General features: G+C 44.5%; 1 protein-coding gene across 6 annotated transcripts in view; it reads left to right on the forward strand.

Annotated features, from left to right (window-relative positions):
• The window catches only part of MTMR10 (myotubularin related protein 10), a 53,437-nt gene extending 33,542 nt beyond the window's left edge, over positions 1–19,895 (forward strand). For 2 of the 6 annotated variants that reach the window (XM_029951047.1, XM_029951049.1), the window contains 10 exons: positions 2,138–2,309; positions 3,292–3,379; positions 3,462–3,550; positions 5,860–5,990; positions 7,417–7,486; positions 8,333–8,403; positions 10,639–10,808; positions 12,001–12,171; positions 16,008–16,190; positions 16,750–19,895. In XM_029951047.1, the coding sequence (XP_029806907.1) occupies positions 2,138–2,309; positions 3,292–3,379; positions 3,462–3,550; positions 5,860–5,990; positions 7,417–7,486; positions 8,333–8,403; positions 10,639–10,808; positions 12,001–12,171; positions 16,008–16,190; positions 16,750–17,343 (1,739 nt within the window). In that variant the 3' untranslated portion in view covers positions 17,344–19,895. The remainder of the gene's footprint in view (positions 1–2,137; positions 2,310–3,291; positions 3,380–3,461; positions 3,551–5,859; positions 5,991–7,416; positions 7,487–8,332; positions 8,404–10,638; positions 10,809–12,000; positions 12,172–16,007; positions 16,191–16,749) is intronic. The other 4 variants (XR_003913052.1, XR_003913051.1, XR_003913053.1 and 1 more) reach the window with 4 other exon arrangements.
• Positions 19,896–20,233: the final 338 nt, after the last annotated feature.

Here is a 20,233-nt window from a genome sequence, read left to right on the forward strand (position 1 = left end):
GGGATTATTTCCCCCTTTAATTTGATTGTATGATGAATTACTTAGATTTTCTAATGTTGAATAGCTTTCTGTGGTTATTGGTGCTCTGGAACACTGTGTAAAGTGAGAATTGCCTGGAAATTTCATGAACGTTCTGTATCCTGGAGAGATTACAGCTCCCAAGTTCTGTATACTTTCTTGTACCTAAACTACTCTGGAGAAGGCTCTGGATGCAGAGAATGCAGGCTACGTGCTTAGCTTTAGCATTTGAATTTTAAACAAGCCCCGCTAAAATCAGAATCACTGGGTAATCACACATAATCCTTTCTAATCTAGAGTAGCACTGTCCAGGAGTGGAAATATTTTCTCTGCATTGTCCACTATAGGAGCCACTAGCCACAGGTGGCTCTTGAGCCCTGGAAATGTGGCTGGTACAACTGAGGAAGTGCATTTTTAATTTAACTTAATTTTGTTTTGATTTAAATAGCACATGTGGCTAGTGGCAACTATTTGGGGCAGCACAGACCAAGAGTCTTGGCCCCATCTAATTTTCCAGCCTCTCTTCCCCCATCACTTGCATCCCTAAAGCTCTAGCTGTATTTCATTCCTTGATGTTTTACAGTTATACCATGTGTTGTGTGTTCTGCTCTGCCCAGCATGCCTATCTCCTTCTCACCAGCCCCCTGGCAATGTTTGGCTCATTCCTTAGGACTTTGTTCAGTGTGGTCAAGTCCTGCGGGCTTTCCAGGGAGTGCTAGGCGCACCCTCCTCTGTGCTGTCCCTGCACTGGTATGTTCACCTCACTGTGACTAGCTCTCCTCTGTCACCCTCCTCTGTCTTGTTAGCGCTTTCAAGACAGAGATAAAACCTTCCTTTTAAATTTTCAGGCCTTAGCAAATGGTAGTTTCTCAGAAAATACCTGTCTTGTACCAGGTGTTAATAAATAGTCCATAGGAATGGGCATGGCGTGTTTCTTGGATGCTGGAGGGATTTCTGTGGCTACGAGAGAGAGTTTGGGTTAGGCAGTAATGGGACATAAAGATCAAGTCAGTTATCCAAGGGCTTTTTAAGCAAAACCATGTAGGTTTGCTGAGAAAGTTGGAAAGTGAGCATGAGGGGAAATCTGGGGCAAGGGTTATGAAGGATTGTAAAAGCGTGATTTTGGGGGAAATGGCTTACAGCAGACTGCCGGCTGGTTTGAGTGCAGCGTGTGTCAGGGCTGTCAGCGCCTGCAGTGGTGACACGGGACCAAGAAAGATCATGCCGTCTGTCGCTCTAGATCGCCAGGGTAGATGAGGCCAACTGCTAAGATGCCCTGTTTCCCTCTGGTCATCCTGCAGGCTCCTGAGGCTGTGGGCGTCTCCCAGAGGGTAGTAGCGCTCCTTGGTGACAGAGGGCTCCTTTCTAAGGAAGTTCAAGTGTAGGCACCCTGCTGAGATCCCCAGATGGGGTGGCCCTCTGGTGGAGAACAAGGAGCACTTGTGAGCTTATCAAAGGAAAACTGAGTTCATCTAGGAGACCAAGAGTTTTATAGTGAGCCACGGAGTTGAGACATCAGTGTCAGAAGGATGAAAGATTTGGACAAGAACAGAGATGATTGGATGCATTCATTGTTCCAGGTAAAACATAGAGAAAATGAGCAATGACTTGCATTTACCCCCACAGTTGAGGGCAGGGCACCGAGGGAGGCTCGTGAGTGGTTTCCGTGGAACCTTAGGGATGGAAGACCATTGAAAAGGAGAAAAGAAGTGGGGAGGAAATCTGGGCAGCAGGCATCGTTGATCGTTTGGGAAGGTGGTCAGTAACAGGGAGGAGGGAAGATGTATAGCCCGGCAGCGGGAAGGGTACGGCGTGGTCAGAGGAAAGTCTGTTCAGTCACAGTGGCTTATTCGTGTTTGAAGGCAGAAGGGCTAGAGCCAGTCGGAGGACAGGAAAACCGGGGTGCTAAAGAAGTCAGGAAGGAGCTGGGTACGGAAAATGAGTTCTTTTGACAAGAGGAGGGCTGCCTCTTTCTCAGGACTGCCAGGAGCAGTTGGAGCATCTGGGAGAGACGCCCTGTCCGAGCTTGTTCCCGACAGGAGGCACCCAGAGAGGAGAGGGAATGTGGGACAAAATGTGACCGTTGAAACAAAAGTAATAATATTGCTTTTTCTTGTAGCCAGTAATATTAATGGAGTACCCGCAGGAGGCAGCAGTGGGGCCAGTGGTGGCAGCAGCCAGAAGACTCCACTCTTTGAGACCTACTCAGACTGGGACCGAGAGATCAAGAGGACGGGCGCTTCCGGATGGAGAGTTTGTTCTATTAACGAAGGTTACATGGTATCCACTTGGTAAGTTCCATTTTTACAGCCTTACTTATAGCTGGGAGTGACTTCTTCTGAGTAATAATCACTGATAACTTTCAAGTTACAGTGAATGGAGTATTTATTTTTAATAATGCTTTCATGAGGGGCGCTTGGGTGACTCAGTCAGTTAAGTGTCCGACTCTTGATTTCGGCTCCCCTACTTGCTCTCTAATCTGTCTCTCTTTCAAAAATAAATAAGCTTAAAAAAAACAGTAAAAAACTGCTTTCATGAATATTCTATCTTAAAGATGAAAAGAGAAAGGAAAATGTCTTCGAGCATATTGAGCCTTCCCACTAGTAATTGCTATCCAGTCAGTGAGTCTACGTGTCTTTTGGAATGGGAAAGGTTAGAAGGGAGAGATTAGGAGCTGAAGCTTTTTGTTTGTTTAAGTTTGTTTATTTATTTTGAGCGAGAAAGAGTGTGAGTGGGGGAGGGGCAGAGAGAGGGGGAGAGAATCCCAAGCAGGCTCCGTGCTGTCAGCGCAGAGCCTGGCGTGGGTCCTAATCTCACCAGCCATGAGACCATGACCTGAGCAGAAACCGAGAGTCAGATGTCTAACCGGCTGAGCCACCCAGGCGCCCCCGGAGCTTAAGCTTCTTGGTAGATTGGGGGGTTGGGTTTGGTTTGATGTGCCTGGGTCCTCCCTCATAGAGAACAAAGGTAGGTATATTTTTCAGAAACTGAATACAAGTTCCATTAATAATCATTTTGGAGAATATTTTAGACGTCTCCTTTGGATATTTCCCCCTGCTGCAAATATAAGTTTCGTGATAATTGACCACGTCACACATGTTTTAGACAGAGATGTCTAGGGTCAACTTCGTCTTCCACGGTGCCTACCATGTGGCCACCAAGTAGGGTGCACATTAAATGGGGATAAACATGTCTAACTATACATTAAAGTCTGCAGAGCACGCTTACCTGCCTAAAGCACAGGATTCTTATGGTTTGCTTTTTCCTCTCCAGCCTTCCAGAATACTTTGTAGTGCCAAGTTCTTTAGCCGACCAAGATCTAAAGATCTTTTCCCATTCTTTTGTTGGAAGAAGGATGCCCGTAAGTGCTGTCTGTTGGATTTCATTCATACCAATGACTTTTTTTTCTACCTGGCGACACAAAGGCTCTGCTTCTCTCCTAGTTCTGGTGCTGGAGCCACTCAAATGGCAGTGCTCTCGTGCGAATGGCCCTCATAAAAGATGTGCTGCAGCAAAGGAAAATCGACCAGAGGTAATCAAGAAATGGTCATTGTTACTTTAGACATTTTTAATTGTCAAAAATAATACACTAAACTCCTGACTACTTAAAATAGTTGAAAGGTGGCAGTTTTATTAATTAATTAGCAGCATATAGTCTATACAGGAATCACCATTTGGAAAGAAATGTGAATCTATTAAAATTAACTTTTAAGTTTTACTAAATAGAATTTAATTCTTTGGTTTACAAGACACTGTAGAATCTTATATTCCTTACATCTTGGTAGAACACTGTTGCCTTTAACGTACTTGCAAAGTGTGGTGATCTCCAGCAGAGCTGTTTTAGGGTAAATCAGACTTTTCTTGTCGTTCTGCCTGTTCTAAGTCTACAGAGTCACAGTGGCTTAAATTAGCTACCACAAACAAGTTTGGCGTCATCTGCTAAAGTCCCAGTAATCTCCATGTCGTTATAGCAGTAGGCATTTCTCCATCAGTGGGTGTCACTATCCAGTCTCTCCCTAAAGCCCTAGGAGCGCTGCCTTTTCCCCTCTCCTGAAGCCCCTCTTCCTCCCCAGGACTCTGTGCTCTCTGCAGACGTTACCTAGAATCTGTCTCGGGCCCCTGCTTCTTCCCATTCTGTATCTCTTCCCTGAAGTAGTTTTCCTGTGGCTGTGGCTTTAGTGACCATTAGATTTCATGTCCAGTGTGACATCTTCCACGTGGAAGTCTAAGAGGCCCTTTAAACTCACTGTGGTCCAAAACCAGACTCCAGCATACAGGCACCATGCACTCAGCCAGCCTGCTGTCAGAAATCCAGGAGTCATCTTGGTCGCATTCTCTTTCACCTCCTTCCCCATGCTGAGCCCAGCATCAAATTCTGTCACTTCACTTTTTAGAAACCTCACAAACTGTAGGTGTCCACCCCAGCTCCACCCCTGCCGTTTTGTTGTCAGGTACCCTCATTTCTTCCCCCACGTCTCATCCACTGCCACGCCCGTGGCTCCTGGCCCTGGCCACCCCGGACTTGGTCTCTGCCTGGGCTTTCCTGTCTCCTAGTGTTCGCCCGTGCCGTTCCCTTCTGGGCCGCCTTTCTACATGCTTACCCTCCAGTGCTCTCCGCCCCGCCCTCTTGGTGCCCCCTTGCTCTTCATCTCTCATGTCCGACATCACTTCCTGAAGACAGGCTTTCCCTCACTTCCTCAATTATATCAGGCCTCAAGTTACACATTCTCCATGGCTCTCTAGCTTTTCTTCAGAACACTTATTTCACTCTTTAATTGTATATATGTGTTACAGTTTGATTACTGCCTATATTTGCTACTAGGCTATAAGCTTCTTGAGCCAGAGGGACTGTGTTTTGCATACCATTGTACATTCAGCACCCAGGAAATAACCTGCAATGTTGGCTGTTTATTCAATACTTGCTAGATAAATGAGAAACAGAGGGACAGATCTTAGAAAACCGGCTCAGAGAGCCTCAAATTATATATCACAGTCTGTTACTGCTACAGTCAGATCTTAGTTTTTTTCCCCCAGTGCCATACCGAAGAAAGGCACATTTGCTAAAGCAAATAACTGAAAAGTGACCCTCAAATGACCCTTCAGGAAAGGAGAAGGACTGGATCTCGAATAATCCCTGATGGGCTGTTTACTTTGGTCACATTTGAAAGACCTGTCATGTCATGTCCCGGTCCAAGTCCGGTATTCACTGCCATGTCTGCTGGTTAGATGCAAGGTGAGGGCGCGCTGCTGTTAGAGGGAAGCCGGCAGCACTGCTGGGTGAGAGTTCATCTAATCCCTCACAGCCAATGGCACTTGTAATGTTTTAACTTTATTAAGCTGAGAATTGTTTTAATTCCTTTTATTTTTTCAGCTCTCCTGTTCTTCATGAGTAGGACAGATTCTCTTTGTTGTCAAATCTCCCCACCCCTTTCTTTTTAGACATGTCACCTCAGGCCCTTTCTGTGTTTCTCCACAGCCAAGGTTGTATCCACCACAGGACCTTTGCCCTTACTTTCCCTCTGTCTAGAACACTTACCCTCAGATCTTGTGTAGCTTCTAGTCATTTTTGGCATCAGTATTATCTTCGCAGAAGAGCCTTTCTGACCACATGCCTTAAACTAGACTGCATTCGCTCGATTATGCCACCTGCAGCATTCACCACAGCCTGTTACCTTTTCCGTTTACCCAGCCACCGCCGAAAATAGAAGCCCTGTGAGAGCAGAGGCCCAGCCTGTCTTGTTCGTCTCTCTCCAGTTCTGAGAACAGTGCCTTGGCTCATAATAGGTCTTCTAAATATATGTGTGGCATGAATGAATGACTCAAGGATTTTGTCTTTATTAGGATTTGTAATGCAATAACTAAAAGTCATCCACAGAGAAGTGATGTTTACAAATCAGATTTGGATAAGACCTTGCCCAATATCCAAGAAATACAGGCGGCTTTTGTAAAACTTAAGCACCTATGCGTTGATGGTAATTTCATTTTTATTTTATATGTATATATATGTATATAGTGAATGGGCAATACACTATTGTATGAGGCATGGCAGGAAAAGTGATAGTCCTTGAAAATATAGAAATACAGATATTTAAGCAGAGGCATATTGACATATTCTTGCATGACAGGATCAGAAACTCTTAGAAAATGGAGTTTAAACTGCTTTTTTGTTTTGGAGGAAAAAAACCAATTAAACCACTTTGAAATAAATCATGAGTGGTGTGGTAGGATATTTCTGGAAAGTTCCAAGGAGAACAGTGAGCTACCTATACAGACAAACCTCCTAAGATTTCAGTGCACACAGTTATATTTTGAGATAAGGGACTTGACATGGATTTTTTTTTTTAATTTTTTTTAATGTTTTATTTTTGATAGAGAGAGACAGAGCATGAGAGGGGGAGGGGCAGAGAGAGAAGGAGACACAGAACCGGAAGCAGGCTCCAGGCTCTGAGCTAGCTGTCAGCACAGAGCCTGATGCAGGGCTCAAACCCACAAACGTGAGATCTGACCTGAGCCGAAGTCGGAGGCGTAACCGACTGAGCCACCCAGGCACCCCTTGACATGGATTTCACACAGAGCCATGTTGTAATCTGCGCGGCCTCAGATTCTAATACATGTGTCTGAGCAAGTCTCCTCAGGCACTTTCATCGTGCCCCGGGGGGATGACTCACATGAAAGCATCTCTGGCATAGGTGAGGCCTCCTTGAAGTGTGCACAGAGTCCTAGTTACCTGGGAGCCGGGCGAGGCGGCCATACGGCAAGTCGGCAGTGACGAGCGGGCGTTGCCTGGAAGGAGAGCTGGGGAGGGTCGTGGTGTGTTAGAAAAGCACAGCGACGTAAATTATCAGCCATCTGGTAATCGGAACATTACTAAAGCCTGGAGTTTTGAGGTGAGCGACATCTTGAGACAGGCCAGGCAGGACTGAGTCAGGGCAGTGCAGACCCTGCCGGAAGATGCCCTCCTTCCTGCTGTCCTCACAGAAACCATGCACTGAGAGGCAGCGCTGGCTGCAGGGGGAGGTGAGAGAAGGCAGGAGGGCGAGGTCTGCAGTCAGGAGGCTGTGAGTAGGGGGTGCCAGAGTCCGGGGGTGGGCTGACCAGGAAGGTGGGAACCTCTGGCTCTTAGAGGTAGTTAGGATCTCCAGGACGTCCCTGAAAGCCTCCAGGGGAGTGTTTGTTTTGTTTTTTATAGAATTATAACATATCTTCTTAAATGATTATATTATTAAGTGAAAATACATAATCCTTAAAGCCCACTAAATACTAAAAACTGTCATATCACTTAACTCTGATATTGATCATGTAAATTAAGTTTAAAAAGCCTAAAAATGTGTATGTACATACATTATATACATATATGTATATATATGTTTTTTATAAGTATTACCATATTTATTGCAGAGCCTTTTGAAGAAACTGAAGAGAAATGGTTGTCTTCCCTGGAAAACACTCGGTGGTTAGAATATGTAAGGTTTGTACAACCGCTTCACTTTTTTTTCTTTAACTTTTTATTTTGAAGTAACTGTAGACTCACAGGAGATGCAAACAGTCCCGCGCTCCACATTCTCCTCACCCAGCGTCCCCAGTGGTAACATCTTCTGTAACTAGAAAATGGTATCAAAACCAAGAAATTGACAGTGGTGTAATATATAGACCTTCTTCAGATTTCACCAATTTGTGTGTGTGTGTGTGTCATTCTGTGCATTTTTATCGCACGTATGTCTCGGTACAGCCACCACCACAGTCACAATCCCACACTGCTCCATCACCGAGGCCCTTCATGCTGCCCCTGCAGAGTTGCATCCCTATCGCAGTTCCCTGAAAGCCACCCATCTCTTCTCTGTCTCTCTGTTTTGCAATTTTAAGAATGTTCTGCACATCAGCACCCTTTTTATAAAAGAGTTGATGCATTTCCCTGATAGAAAAATCAAAACATGCTCTGTTGAAGAGTCATTTAAATGATGATGAAATTCACAAAGGTTATTGAATACACAGTATAGCTTAAGATTAGATGTGCTTGATTTCAAGTTTTTCTTTTTTAATGTTTGAGAGAGAAGAGAGATAGCATGAGTGGGGGAGGATCAGAGAAAGAGAGGGAGACTCAGAATCCAAAGACAGGCTCCAGGCTCTGAGCTAGCTGTCAGCATATAGCCTGACGTGGGCTCGAACCCCTGAACCATGAGACCATGACCTGAGGCAAAGTCGGATGCTTAACCGATTGAACCACCCAGGTGCCCCTGGTTTCAAGTATTTTTAAAGAAATATCTATAGTGGAAATTTGATTTTCTTAACAGTATTTTTCCCTTTCTCTTTTCAGGGCATTCCTTACACATGCAACAGAACTCGTGTACGTGCTAGAGAGCAAGCATCTGTCTGTAGTCTTGCAAGGTAATTTATTACTGAAAACACTGGTCACCATGCCAGCCGGCATGCTGACTGTCTGCATTCAAGTAGGTGACACTACTCCTAGCCCACCTGGACACTACCGATTCTGCCACAAAGACCACAGGTAGAAAGGAGTCTGGTTTTCTGCCCTGTGTTAAACCTTCCTTTTCATAATATGGGAAGGGTTGGGTAGCAGCTCCTGACAGAGTCATACAGAGTTAGTCTTGGCAGACCATCCTTTCTAATCTTACTACGTTTCAAATTCATACAAATTTCAACTTGCCTCTGGATATGCTAGATTGGACTCCTCAGAAATAGTTGAGTATCAAAAAATTGACTGAATTTACACTGTATGTTAACTAACTTGGATTTTAATAAAATTTAAAAATTAAAAAAAAGTGAATAGCCAATAATCTGAATTTTCTCTAATGTTTAGTAGGTGTAAAGTGCAATATAAAAATGTTTCAGTTAAGTGAAGGATAATCGTTAGTTAAGTAAATTTAACAGCTAACAGAATTTCTGAGCTTACTGATATAGTTTAATAAACCCATGAACTACCTACCTTATTTTATATTTCACATTGCATATTTTATGAACATACTGTGCTACTGAAGCTTACAAAAGTATTTTTACCAACTGTCAAATTTAACAGACTTTAGCAAAGTAAAGATAGTTAAAGAATCTATCTAGGGGGGAAGAAAAGAATACTATTACTATTTCAAGTAATCCTTAACTGATGCCATCAGAGTTATTTAATTCACAGATAAGTGCAGAGTCCCGCAATCCAGTAATCTCTCAACCAGTGGGGGTTTGAATCCTATTGCAGAAATCCTACTTAGCGCATGTCTTGATGGATGTGTGTAATTCATAAAGGTTAGGAGAGATACTGAGCCTGCATCTTAGTAGCACTTTTTTTAGAATGCATTTTTGAATTAGTTTATTGAGGTATAATTTGCATATTATAAAATACACCCATCCTGAATGTGGAAATCAGTAATTTTAGTACATATACAGAGTATGGAGTTCAGAGTCCAGCTTTAGAAATTGTTTATCACACCAAAACATCCCTTGTGCCCCAACCCGAGACGAGCACCAGTGTGCTTTCTGTTTCTCCAGGTTTGCTTTCTGAGGTGCCCATGTAAGCGGAATTCTACAATATGTGATCTGTGCTGCTTGCTTCTTTCATTTAACTTACATGCTTTTGAGGTTCATTATGTAGCATGATGTATCAGCAGTTTGTTCCTTTTTATTTCTGAATAGTATTCCTTTATAAATACCACATTTTATTTATACATTTACCCATTGGCAGACACTGAGTTATTTCCATTTTGTGGCTATTATGGGTTATGCTGCTGTGAACATTTATATAAAAGTCACTGTGGGGACATACTTTTTTATTTCTTGTGGGTAGGTACTTAGAAGTGGGCAGTTGCTCAGTTCTAGGAGTTGCCGTCATTCAAGAATGATGCTAGTTGCAGGTTTTCTTAGACTCTTACCAGGTTGAAGTACCCTTCCATTCCTAGTTTGCTGAGAGTTTTTATCCAAAATGAACTTTGGGTTTTTATCACACAGAGGCTTTTTATGCATCTAATGAGATGATTATATTATTCTTACCATTTATTTATGTGAAATGTTACTTTGTCAGATGTTAGGCCAACCTTGTTTTCCTGGAATAAAATTCTTGGATTCATGAGATAATATGATTTGCTTATATTTTGTTGATGACTTTAACAATCTAATCATAAGGGATACTGTTGGATAGTTTTTTTCTGATTTCTTTGGCTGGCTTTCGTATCAAGATATTACTGGCATTATTGTAAAAGACACCAGCTATAAAAGACGGGGGGAAAATGTTTGCCACCTTTTCAAATGGTGGTGGGTAATCCCATTCCCCTTGTTCACTTCTGAGTCACCATAAGGAATTGCCAGTAGTAAAATTAATGCTTTTAGGAAACAGAAGAATGGCTCTTGAAAGATTTCCACCCCAAACTACTGTAAAAACTATGAGGAGTGTGCTCTATTATCTGGAAAACATACATAAAAGATTATTTCCATTAAACACTGATTGAGCTGAAAGTCTATAATATTTTAGAGTTCCTGGAATCCACTGAACTCTCCTAACATGGATTACTTTAAAGGCAGACTAGGCAGAGAATAATCTAGTATCCCCTTGTCCTTCCGTTTCTCTCTCAGCGTTTTTCTATGTAGTAGTTATTTTCTTTCCATTTTTCTTAACAGAGGAGGAGGGAAGAGACTTGAGCTGTATCGTAGCTTCTCTTGTTCAAGTGGTGCTGGATCCCCACTTTAGGACAATTACTGGATTTCAGAGTCTGATCCAGAAGGAGTGGGTCATGGCCGGATATCAGTTCCTGGATAGGTGCAACCACTTAAAGCGATCGGAGAAAGAGGTAACCGAATCTCCTGCTTATTGTGAGTCTGTAAGTGTACGGAAGGCAAAATCCGTGTTGGCATGTGAAGCGCTGTTCTGTCTGTAGAGACCGGGGGGCTTTTTAAATACCGCATTTAGCACCGCTTTGCTTCCTTAGTCCAAGACTAATGGTGGATTAGCGTCCAAATTGATATGCTTAATGAAGATTATTGTAATTATAGAGGTAAAATTCCAAGAAAATTGTCTGTTGAATTTCTCTAAGTTGAGAACTACTTGATAAAATACTGCATTATCTCTCTGCAAAGCAAGTAAGAAGCACATCAGGTATTTTGAAAGCTCAGTTTTGGAATGTCACAGTTTGTAAAACGGGGCACGTGTGTTAAGACGGGAACGTTTGGCAGGGACGTCTTTGTAGCAGCTGCGGGCGCGGCTGCCGTGGACGCAGAGGCAGGAGAGCCTGCGAAAGGCCCGCAGGCAGCGCACAGACCTAGGACGACTGAGCAGTATAAATGAGCGTCTGAGGGAATCTCAACCGTGAATACTTCACTCAAAATATGCTGGGGGCGCCTAGGTGGCGTCCAACTCTTGATTTCTGCTCAGGTCATGATCTCAGTGGTTGATGAGTTCAAGCCCCACATCAGGCTCCATACTGCCAGGCCAGAGCCTACTTGGGATTCAAAAGATGCTGCGACTCCAGGATACAATTGTTGTCATCAGCCGCTGTACTTGGGGATCCATGTGACCTAGAGGCTCGTGCCAACTGTTCTCGGAAACTCCGGGAAGTTTTCCGGATGCTGAGCCTGCACGGTGCACCAAAAGCTGATTACAGAAGTTGTTTTTTGGTTTCATTTGTTGGTTTTCTGTTTTTGTTTGTTTTTAGCATTCTAAAAAATTATTTTCAGGATAAGCTTAATCACATTTTAGTATTCCCCATTCATACAGGACACTTGCCCTTCCTTTTACTTTGCCATTCCAGTGATATTAGGCAAGTAAGGGCTGTGATGTTTATCACAGTTGAACATACTTTTTAGGTTTCACATGAGCTGATTTAACCTATTTGCATATCCTTGGCTTAGCCACAGAGCCAAGTGTTTTAGGCTTAGCTGTTTTCTTATTAATCTCTTCCTTAATATGAGCAGTAAGTTTGGAAATAAATGTGAACAACTGACGGACAACATTAAATCGTCCCATTTTCTGTTTGTATGTGCCAGTCCCCTTTATTTTTGCTGTTCTTGGATGCCACGTGGCAGCTGTTGGAACAATACCCTGCGGCCTTCGAGTTCTCGGAGACCTACTTGGCCGTGCTGTACGACAGCACCCACATCTCCCTGTTCGGCACCTTCCTGTTCAACTCCCCTCACCAGCGGGTGAAACAGAGCACGGTAGGCAATGCTGTGGCAATGGCCACTTCTCTTTTGTTCTTTTACAGCTTTATAGATCTAGAATTGCAGTACAGTTAGCCACATTCTTAAATATGTAAGTTAAAACAATCTGAAGCTACCATTTTAAGCTGTAATTTCCGAATGAATTATATGAAGACATACAAAAATCTGGAAACCTGTTTCATTTTTATGACTGAGCATTTTAGGTATTTTTGTCTGTTGGACATTGTTCATAATAATACAGTTTTTAGGGCTCCTGGCTGGTTTAGTCAGTAGAGCATGCGACTCTTAATCTCAAGGTCATAGTTCAAGCCCCGCATTGGGCATGGAGTCTACTTGAAAAGAAAAGCTGGATGCCTAGGTTGCTCACTTAAGCATCTGACTTTGGCTCAGGTCCTGATCTCACAGTTCGTGAGTTTGAGCCTCGTGTTGGGCACTGTGCTGAACCTGCTTTCAGTTCTATCTCCTGTCTCTCTACCTCTCCCCTGCTTGCACTCTTTCTCTCTCTGTCAAAAATAAGTTAAAAAAAATTTTTTTAAGAAAAAAAAATGTGATACGTAGCAATTAAAAGAAAACAGTTTTCAAAGATGTAAATTATTTCAACTACCTTATGCTGTGTTTTTATATTTAGATTTTGACATTTAGGCTGTCCAGATGAGTAATTAAAAAGGTCCTGTTTGAGGACTTTTATTTCCTAGAATAAAATCTGTACAAAGCAAGATCATTTTCTTCAAGAGTTCTGTGGAGAAGGAATTTCAGAGATGCAGGGTAGGCATGGTGCTAGACTCCGTTCTCAGCGAGCGCTGGCTGGCCAGGTAGCCTCAGAACCAGCCCCACGTGCCACACAGCAGTCCTCTTGGGTAGGATGTTCAGTTTGCAGTCACAGTTCATTGATCTAGAGGAAGAATCATGACTAAGGAGGGTCTCAAGCCAAACTTGAAGCTAACTTCTGATTGCCTCTGGTAGAACCTTTCAGAATCCTGGGTTCTGGGTCACCCACGTTTGAACCGACATTGGGAACGGCTGACGAATGTTGCAGTAACGATTGAGAGAAACAGAAAGGGCAGCTGTTGCGGTCCTTGGCCTTGGCACTAAGGCCCTGGTCCAGGTGATGTGGCTTGGTGTGATGTGAGTCCCACCCAGGGTTGGGAAACCTGAATCCCGGCCCTGGTCTGGGAGAATGGTGAGCCCAGGTTCCTCATCTGTAAACTGTGAAGCCTCATCCTTCACATTTGCTAAAGAAATGAATTATTCCGGATTGCAGATGTGAAAGCCAAAGTGCACTAGACATTTAAGGAGATGATTTCATTCAGGCTCTTGTAATAGGGAGACCTTTATTAATTAGAAATGTCCCAAAGAAAAGGAAGGGGCCCAGGGCTTGTTACGAGCGGAGGGAGACGGGAGGAAGGTGGAGCTGGTCTTACCTCAGAGTAGGAGACTGTGTCTCAGCGGGGCTGCTCTCCAGGGACTCAGGGTCAGAGAAACTCAACACTGTCATCGGGTATTTATTTTAGATCAGAGAGTTTGTGAAGGAGATTTTATAAAATATATTCTGTGCTTCCCTAAAAGGATGTAACCTCTCCCAGTACTGCGCTCAGACCAGTGGGAGCCTGGGGCCCCTGAGGTGTGGGGAGGCTGTATGCTCTCCAGTGTGATCCTTTTCATTCCTTGTTCACTGGGCATCATCAGCTTTGTGCCCCTTGCTTCGCTTTGGGCTGTACTGCGCCTGGTGGTGTTTGCCTGCCCATCATACTCCTCTACCTTCACTGCCCCATGCAAACGCCCATGCACACCCCTGGGCACACTTGTGCATGCACACACACCATGTGAGCCTTCAGAATGTACACAAGGCTAGGAAATCAGATAGCCTGTTAGACGTAGAACATTCGATGTAAAATGCCAGTACATCGGCCCAGAGATCCCAGTGACTGCAGTGCCTTGGGCAGGCGCTGAGCAGAGGACGCTGTGGAGCCCAGGTTGGACCTGGAGACACTCACTCTTCCCCCTGCTACTTGGCTGGATTCTGGATGTGCCAGGATAAGCTTACGAATAGCTTTCTATGCAGGAGTAAAAGTTAAATGTTTTTTGAAAGTATATGATCTGAGGGCACCTGGGTGGCTCAGTTGGTTAAGCAGCTGACTCTTGATTTTGGCTTAGGTCATGATCTCACAGTTTATGAGTTCAAGCCCCACATCATCAAGGAGCCTGCTTGAGGTTCTCTTTCCCTCTCTCACTCTGCCCCTCCCATCCACGCTCTTTTTCTTGCTCTCTCAAAATAAATGAGTCAACTTAAAAAAAAGTAGATCATCTGCTTTCCCTGGTCCATGCTCTAGTGCTGTATTTTTTAATTTTTTTAACCTGGCCTTTTCCAAAAGCTTTTTCTGGTGAGTACTAGCACGGGTCCCTCCGTCTCCCAGCACTTCATACCCATGATCCGATGTTACAGCCAAATTGAAGGCCGTCAGTGTTGCCTCTGCCTTCCCTGGGAAACGAGCTGCTGGTATAAGGCCCTGAGAGCATAACCACTGTTCTTACTACTCAGTCCCTTCCGGAAAGACGTTTCCTGCTTTTCTCAGTCCGCCTTAGATGCTCATGGCCAGGTGCTCTTTGTGGAAAATCTGATCTTTGGAGATCAACATTTTTAGTTTTCACATTAAAAAAAAAGAGAGAGAGAGGACTTTTTTTAATATATTTTTCTAGAAGGCCATTAAAACAGCCCTTAACAATACTATCTTTTTTTTTAAAGCAAATGGGTTGTTTCTACCTGCGTATATATGATGAAATTTCAAGTAACTAAAAAACGTGTTTAATATATTTGGTGCTTGATTGCAATAGGACATTGTGTAAAATGCCCATTTCCTCTGGCCCCAAGCCAGCATCACGACATGGGTCACACTGGGTCACATCTGTGTTAATGGAACTGGTGTCCAGACCACAGCGCTTCTTTACTAGTAATACTGAGTTTTTGCCTTTTTTCTAATTTCCAAACAAGTTCTTGGTTTTTTGGAGAATACTGAAAAGTACAGAGCAGAAAATAAGAATCAGTCCTCTCCCAGCATCCGGGGACTCGGTACCTGGAGATACTTCCTCCAGAGAACTAACCTGCATACACTGTATGCCAGCCTGCTTTTGTCCCTCAGCTGAGACGACCGCCTCTTTGTCCCCGTCACTAAGCACCGGGTGTGGTGTGACGCGCCTCCTCTCTCCCGCACGGAAGCAGTGTGTTGTGCCGCTGCAGCAGCGGGCTGGCGGCGGGCTCCTGGGAGCGAGGGGCCCCGCCTCAGTGCGTGGGCTGCGTGGGCTTGGCCAAATGCCAGGACTGTGTGTGCACGGGGTTTGGATTCTCTCCTCCCTGGATAATGACCTTCTTATGACGTGTGACTGTGCACGTAGAAAACGGGGTAAAATAGACAGCAGTGATCAACATGCACAGCTTGTCTTGCACATCCACTCACCAAGTTCTGGACCCAACAGTGATTGCATAAATGTATCACGTACTCAGAAAGTAAAATGCTACAATTACAAAAGTAACTGGGACCCCTTTAAGACTTTATGGTATGGCTTTGTGAAATTTTACTTATTATAACAACATTCTCCTTCCTTGGTGGCTTCTTGAAGAAAAGGTGCTCTCCTTGTTCACATAGGGTGTAAGGTGTCCCTCTGATTCAAGGTGCCAAGAATGTCTCTTCTCTCAAAGCAAAAAATGCTGCTCCTGGGAGGCTAGAGTTGTGCTAGTCTAGAAAATTCCACTTAGGGAACGGCTCATCGAAAAAAATAACTTATATGAGAAAATCTTTCATTTGGCATCTTCTCATAAATGTTCAAATATTTTGCAGGAATTTGCTATAAGCAAAAATATCCAGCTGGGTGACGAAAAGGGTTTAAAATTCCCCTCAGTTTGGGACTGGTCTCTTCAGTTTACAGCAAAAGATCGCACCCTATTCCATAACCCCTTGTACATCGGAAAGAGCACGCCCTGTGTACAGAACGGTTCTGTGAAGGCTTTCAAGCGGACAAAGGTAAATTCTAAAAACACACCAACAGTAGAAACACGGTGTGTGCTCACACCTAATAAAGTCAGAACACAGTATTAAGATCCAAGTCACTTCTCTTGAGGACACTGCCAATGCAGATTTTGAGGGGTCATTTCCCTTGTAACTGAAATGACCATGCCCTGACTTTCTTCTTGGTGATTGAGGCCCACAGAGCCTGGAAGGCCCCATTCCTGAAACCCATTCACTTGCCTTTCTTTCTAGAATCAGCCAGGTCCTAGACTTCTCCCTAACCTGTAAGTCTTAGTAATCTGCCCTCATTTAGCCAAATAACAAACAGGATGTAGCCCTCCCCACCGGCAGGCAGGCCGGCGCTAATGGCCTTGGCAGAGCCGGCTTCTAGCTAATGGCAGTCCCGCAGAGGATGATCGGGAGGAAGCTTGCCAGGGAAGAAACAAAATGTTCTTGATGGCCACCATTCCCCCATCTTGTCCTCACACCAAGTTTATTTTGCCCCCGGGCCTCTCCTGTCTTTGCAAAGGGCGAGGCTCCGGGGAGGTAATGCTGGGATCTCTCTTCTGTCCAGAAAGGCTACAGCTCCACACTGAGGGGAATGCCAGCGTCCTTGAAGAACGGCATCGTCACCGAGCAGGACCTGGTCCCGAGGAGAAACTCCCTGATCCTGAAGGGAAAGCCGGAGCCGCCTCCGCAGCCCAGCGGCCAGGCCCGTGGGGCGGAACAGTATCTCCGAGAGTGGCTCTCCCGGCCAGCGGACCTGCACGGCGCCCTCCTGCCGCACGTCTCCGCGACGCACGTCAAGCTCTGGAAGCTCTGCTACTTCCGCTGGGTCCCCGAGGCCCAGATCAGCCTCGGGGGCTTCATCACCGCCTTCCACAGGCTCTCCCTGCTGGCCGACGAGGTGGACGTGCTCCGCAGGACGCTGCGGCAGCACCGGGCTGGCCCCCCCGAGGCCCGCTGCCCGGAGCCGGACCAGAGCCGGATGTACTTCCGGGTGGGCAGCGCGCCGGCGGCGGGGACGCCCGAGTTCCTGTCCTCGTCGTTCCCCTTCTCTCCCGTGGGCAACCTGTGCCGGCGAAGCATTTCGGGAACGCCGCTGAGCAAGTTCTTGAGTGGGGCCAAAATCTGGTTATCTACCGAGACCCTGGCAAACGAAGACTAACGCATCCGTTTTCTGAATGTTTTCAGGGGAGCCGCAAACGGACTTCCTCCGAATCAGAACTGCTAACCTTAGGGGTCTGAGTCTCTGATAGTTTTACGTGTCGGAATAACAGTTAAATTTGCACTAATATTTAAAAACAAGTCGAGTTAACACTTCTTCACAATTCTTTTTTAAAAGACCTTTTTTGTGTCTTCTGTCATTTTCAGACTGGCTCAGTTTCAGGTGATCTGTAGGCAGACATTCCCCTACTCTTACAACTGTGAGCAAACAAGTCAGGTTTTGTCTGTGACATTAATTTTGTCTGCATCCACTTTCTCCCACCAGCCACTAAAGGTTGCCTGATCCTCAGCCTAGCACCCCAAAGAAGCAGACAGCTGGAAAGCTAAGAAGTTAACGTTTAGTCTATTTTCAAGAGCATCCTGTCAGCACTAATAGGTATTGATGTATTTTTCCGGTCACTTTGTATTCTGATTGAACTCACCTGAGGGTTCCGTTTTCCAAGGCCATAATTTATTTTAGATCACCTTGTTTGGGACCGTAGATCACTGTGTTTTTAAAATCATGAGTTTGCTTTTAACTTCCCAGGACTAACTTTAAAATGATCTGCACTGCTGACTTTAAAAGCATTTTTTGTAGATAATATAAACTTAGAAGTGCCTTTGACATTGAGGTATGCATAACACAAAGTAAAACACAGCTTTCAGTTTTTAAAATCAGTGTGTTAAAAACCTACATATTGGAAATGGGCTTTTCACCGCTGAGCTTCGTATCAATAGCCAGGAGTCCCCAAGACTACATTTCCTTGCCTCTGAAAGTCCGCGAGGACACAGCGGGCCTGTGGGGTGGTCAGTGTTGGCGTGACAGCAGCGGGAGCCAGGGCTGTCAGCCCGAAGCCCAGCCTCCAAAATAGAGGGCTTGCTCAGAGGGATTTGGGGCACTTCCCGCCAGTATTTCCAGTCTGGTAAACTGTTGCTGGCACTTTCCCTTGGAAATAACTAATGAGGTCATGAGTCTGAGGTCCCCTCACCAGAGGTCCCTCCTCCTGCCAACAGTTCTTAGTGGTTAGGTTCATTTCTCCAAGAGGAGAAATAAAAGTGTACTCCTCTCAGAATACTGCCATTTTAATATTGAGAGAAGCCCCCACACCCCAGTCCCCACCGCCCTCCGACAGCGGTACTGACAGGGAGAAGCACACAAAAGTGTGATCTCAGGCAGATGGTGTGGCGGGAACCCAGCCAGAGCTTTGGGGTCAGAGCGGAAGCTAGTTAGGGCGATTGGTGGTGAGCATGGTTCCCCCCTCACTCCTGTGCCCCCCTCTTCCTGTTTTCAGGATGGATGTTTTCAAACTGGGCTATTAGTTTCTTAAACTGCCATCTTAAGCTTTAGAAAAGTTTTATAGTGAAGTGGCTAGCTTCTTTTCTAAAACAAGATTTTTCAAAGCAGCATGCTTTACCTGAATAGCTGTTTCAAAATATTTGACTTATTCGCCTATTTAAAGTTGATGTCTCTGAACATAAAGAGACAGAAGTTCCTTCCTACAAGATGTCTTAGGAAGTTTGTCTTATGAGTAAACCCAGTTTTTGCCAGCTTGTTACCTAGAAAATAAGGGCTTTTTCCAGTTTATATAAATAAATAGCACTGTTGCCATTTAACATTTTATACCACTTGTTTGGGAACCAGTCTCGATCCCCTTAAAATCCCACAGCATATCCTGCCATTGAAAGTGTGATAATTCTCCCTTTTTGATTAAACTGCCTTTTTTTTTAATTACAAATAATTCTAAATTGGGAGGCCTGGGAGGGGTTGCTGAGCATTTATTTTTCTATAATTCTGTTCCCTCACACATTTATTTCAACTCCTTTGGTAATTCTTTTGTTAATTTACAAGTTTAAAAAAGATTAGGTACTATTAATATGCTGTTTTAAAATAGAAAATGTTCATATTTTTGTATGATAAATATAGTAAAATATGGTTTTTCGTTTTTATTTTTGCTGGATGGTTGTTCTATCATGATTATTGTGCCACACTTCATCATGCATAATATGAAAAGCAACCATAACAGCCTTAAGTCGTGGCCATTGTCGAGCCGTCTGGCACCTCTGCGAGCGAACAGGATGCGGCGGTGACCGGACCGAGGCCGCACCGAAGAGCGCTTCCCGCTCTCCAGCCCGCGGCCCCGCCAGCGACGTCTGTGCCGAAGGAGTGCCGCACGGGCTCCAGACCGCTTGGGACTTTCTAGTTAAGATGTAAAATGTCTTACTGTTATTTTATGATGGAAACCAGTTTTAAAACCAAAAATGTCTTAACTTTATTTAAGAAAAGTGTATTGTGTGCTAACAGAGGGTGAAAACTAGTCAGCATACCTTCAACACAATCTGCTTGCCATACGGTAACCTCAAATAGTTAGAACTTGATTTTGAGAGAAAACTAAAACCTTTGTGCCTAAAATGACGACTTGAGTTAAAGTAGGATGAGCAGGAAGATGAGAGCGCTTGCTCAGCAGTGATGAATGTGAAGGAAATTTTGACTGCTAAATAAAATTTCCACAGAAATTGGTGGTTGTGGTTATCAATATGAACTCTGCACCAACACAGGGAGTGAAGAAGTGACGGCAGTTTCTTCCAGGCGTACTTGGGGGGTGTCATCCACTCAACTTCTTTGCTCTAAAGCAAGGTTTTGCTCAGTTAACATTTTTAACATTGATTAGAACTGGCTGTGGTCCAGGCTACGTGGGTATTAAGGACTGTGCCCTCACTTGGCCCTCCATTCAATAAATTACCAAGTTCAGGGCACCCGGGTGGCTTCATCTGTTAAATGTCTGACTCTTGATTTTTGCCTCAGGTCTTGATCTCTGGTTCATGAGTTCCAGCCCTGCATCAGGCTCTAGGCT

The sequence above is a fragment of the Suricata suricatta genome, chromosome 9 (assembly GCF_006229205.1).
Source record: "Suricata suricatta isolate VVHF042 chromosome 9, meerkat_22Aug2017_6uvM2_HiC, whole genome shotgun sequence".
Lineage (NCBI taxonomy): Eukaryota > Metazoa > Chordata > Mammalia > Carnivora > Herpestidae > Suricata > Suricata suricatta.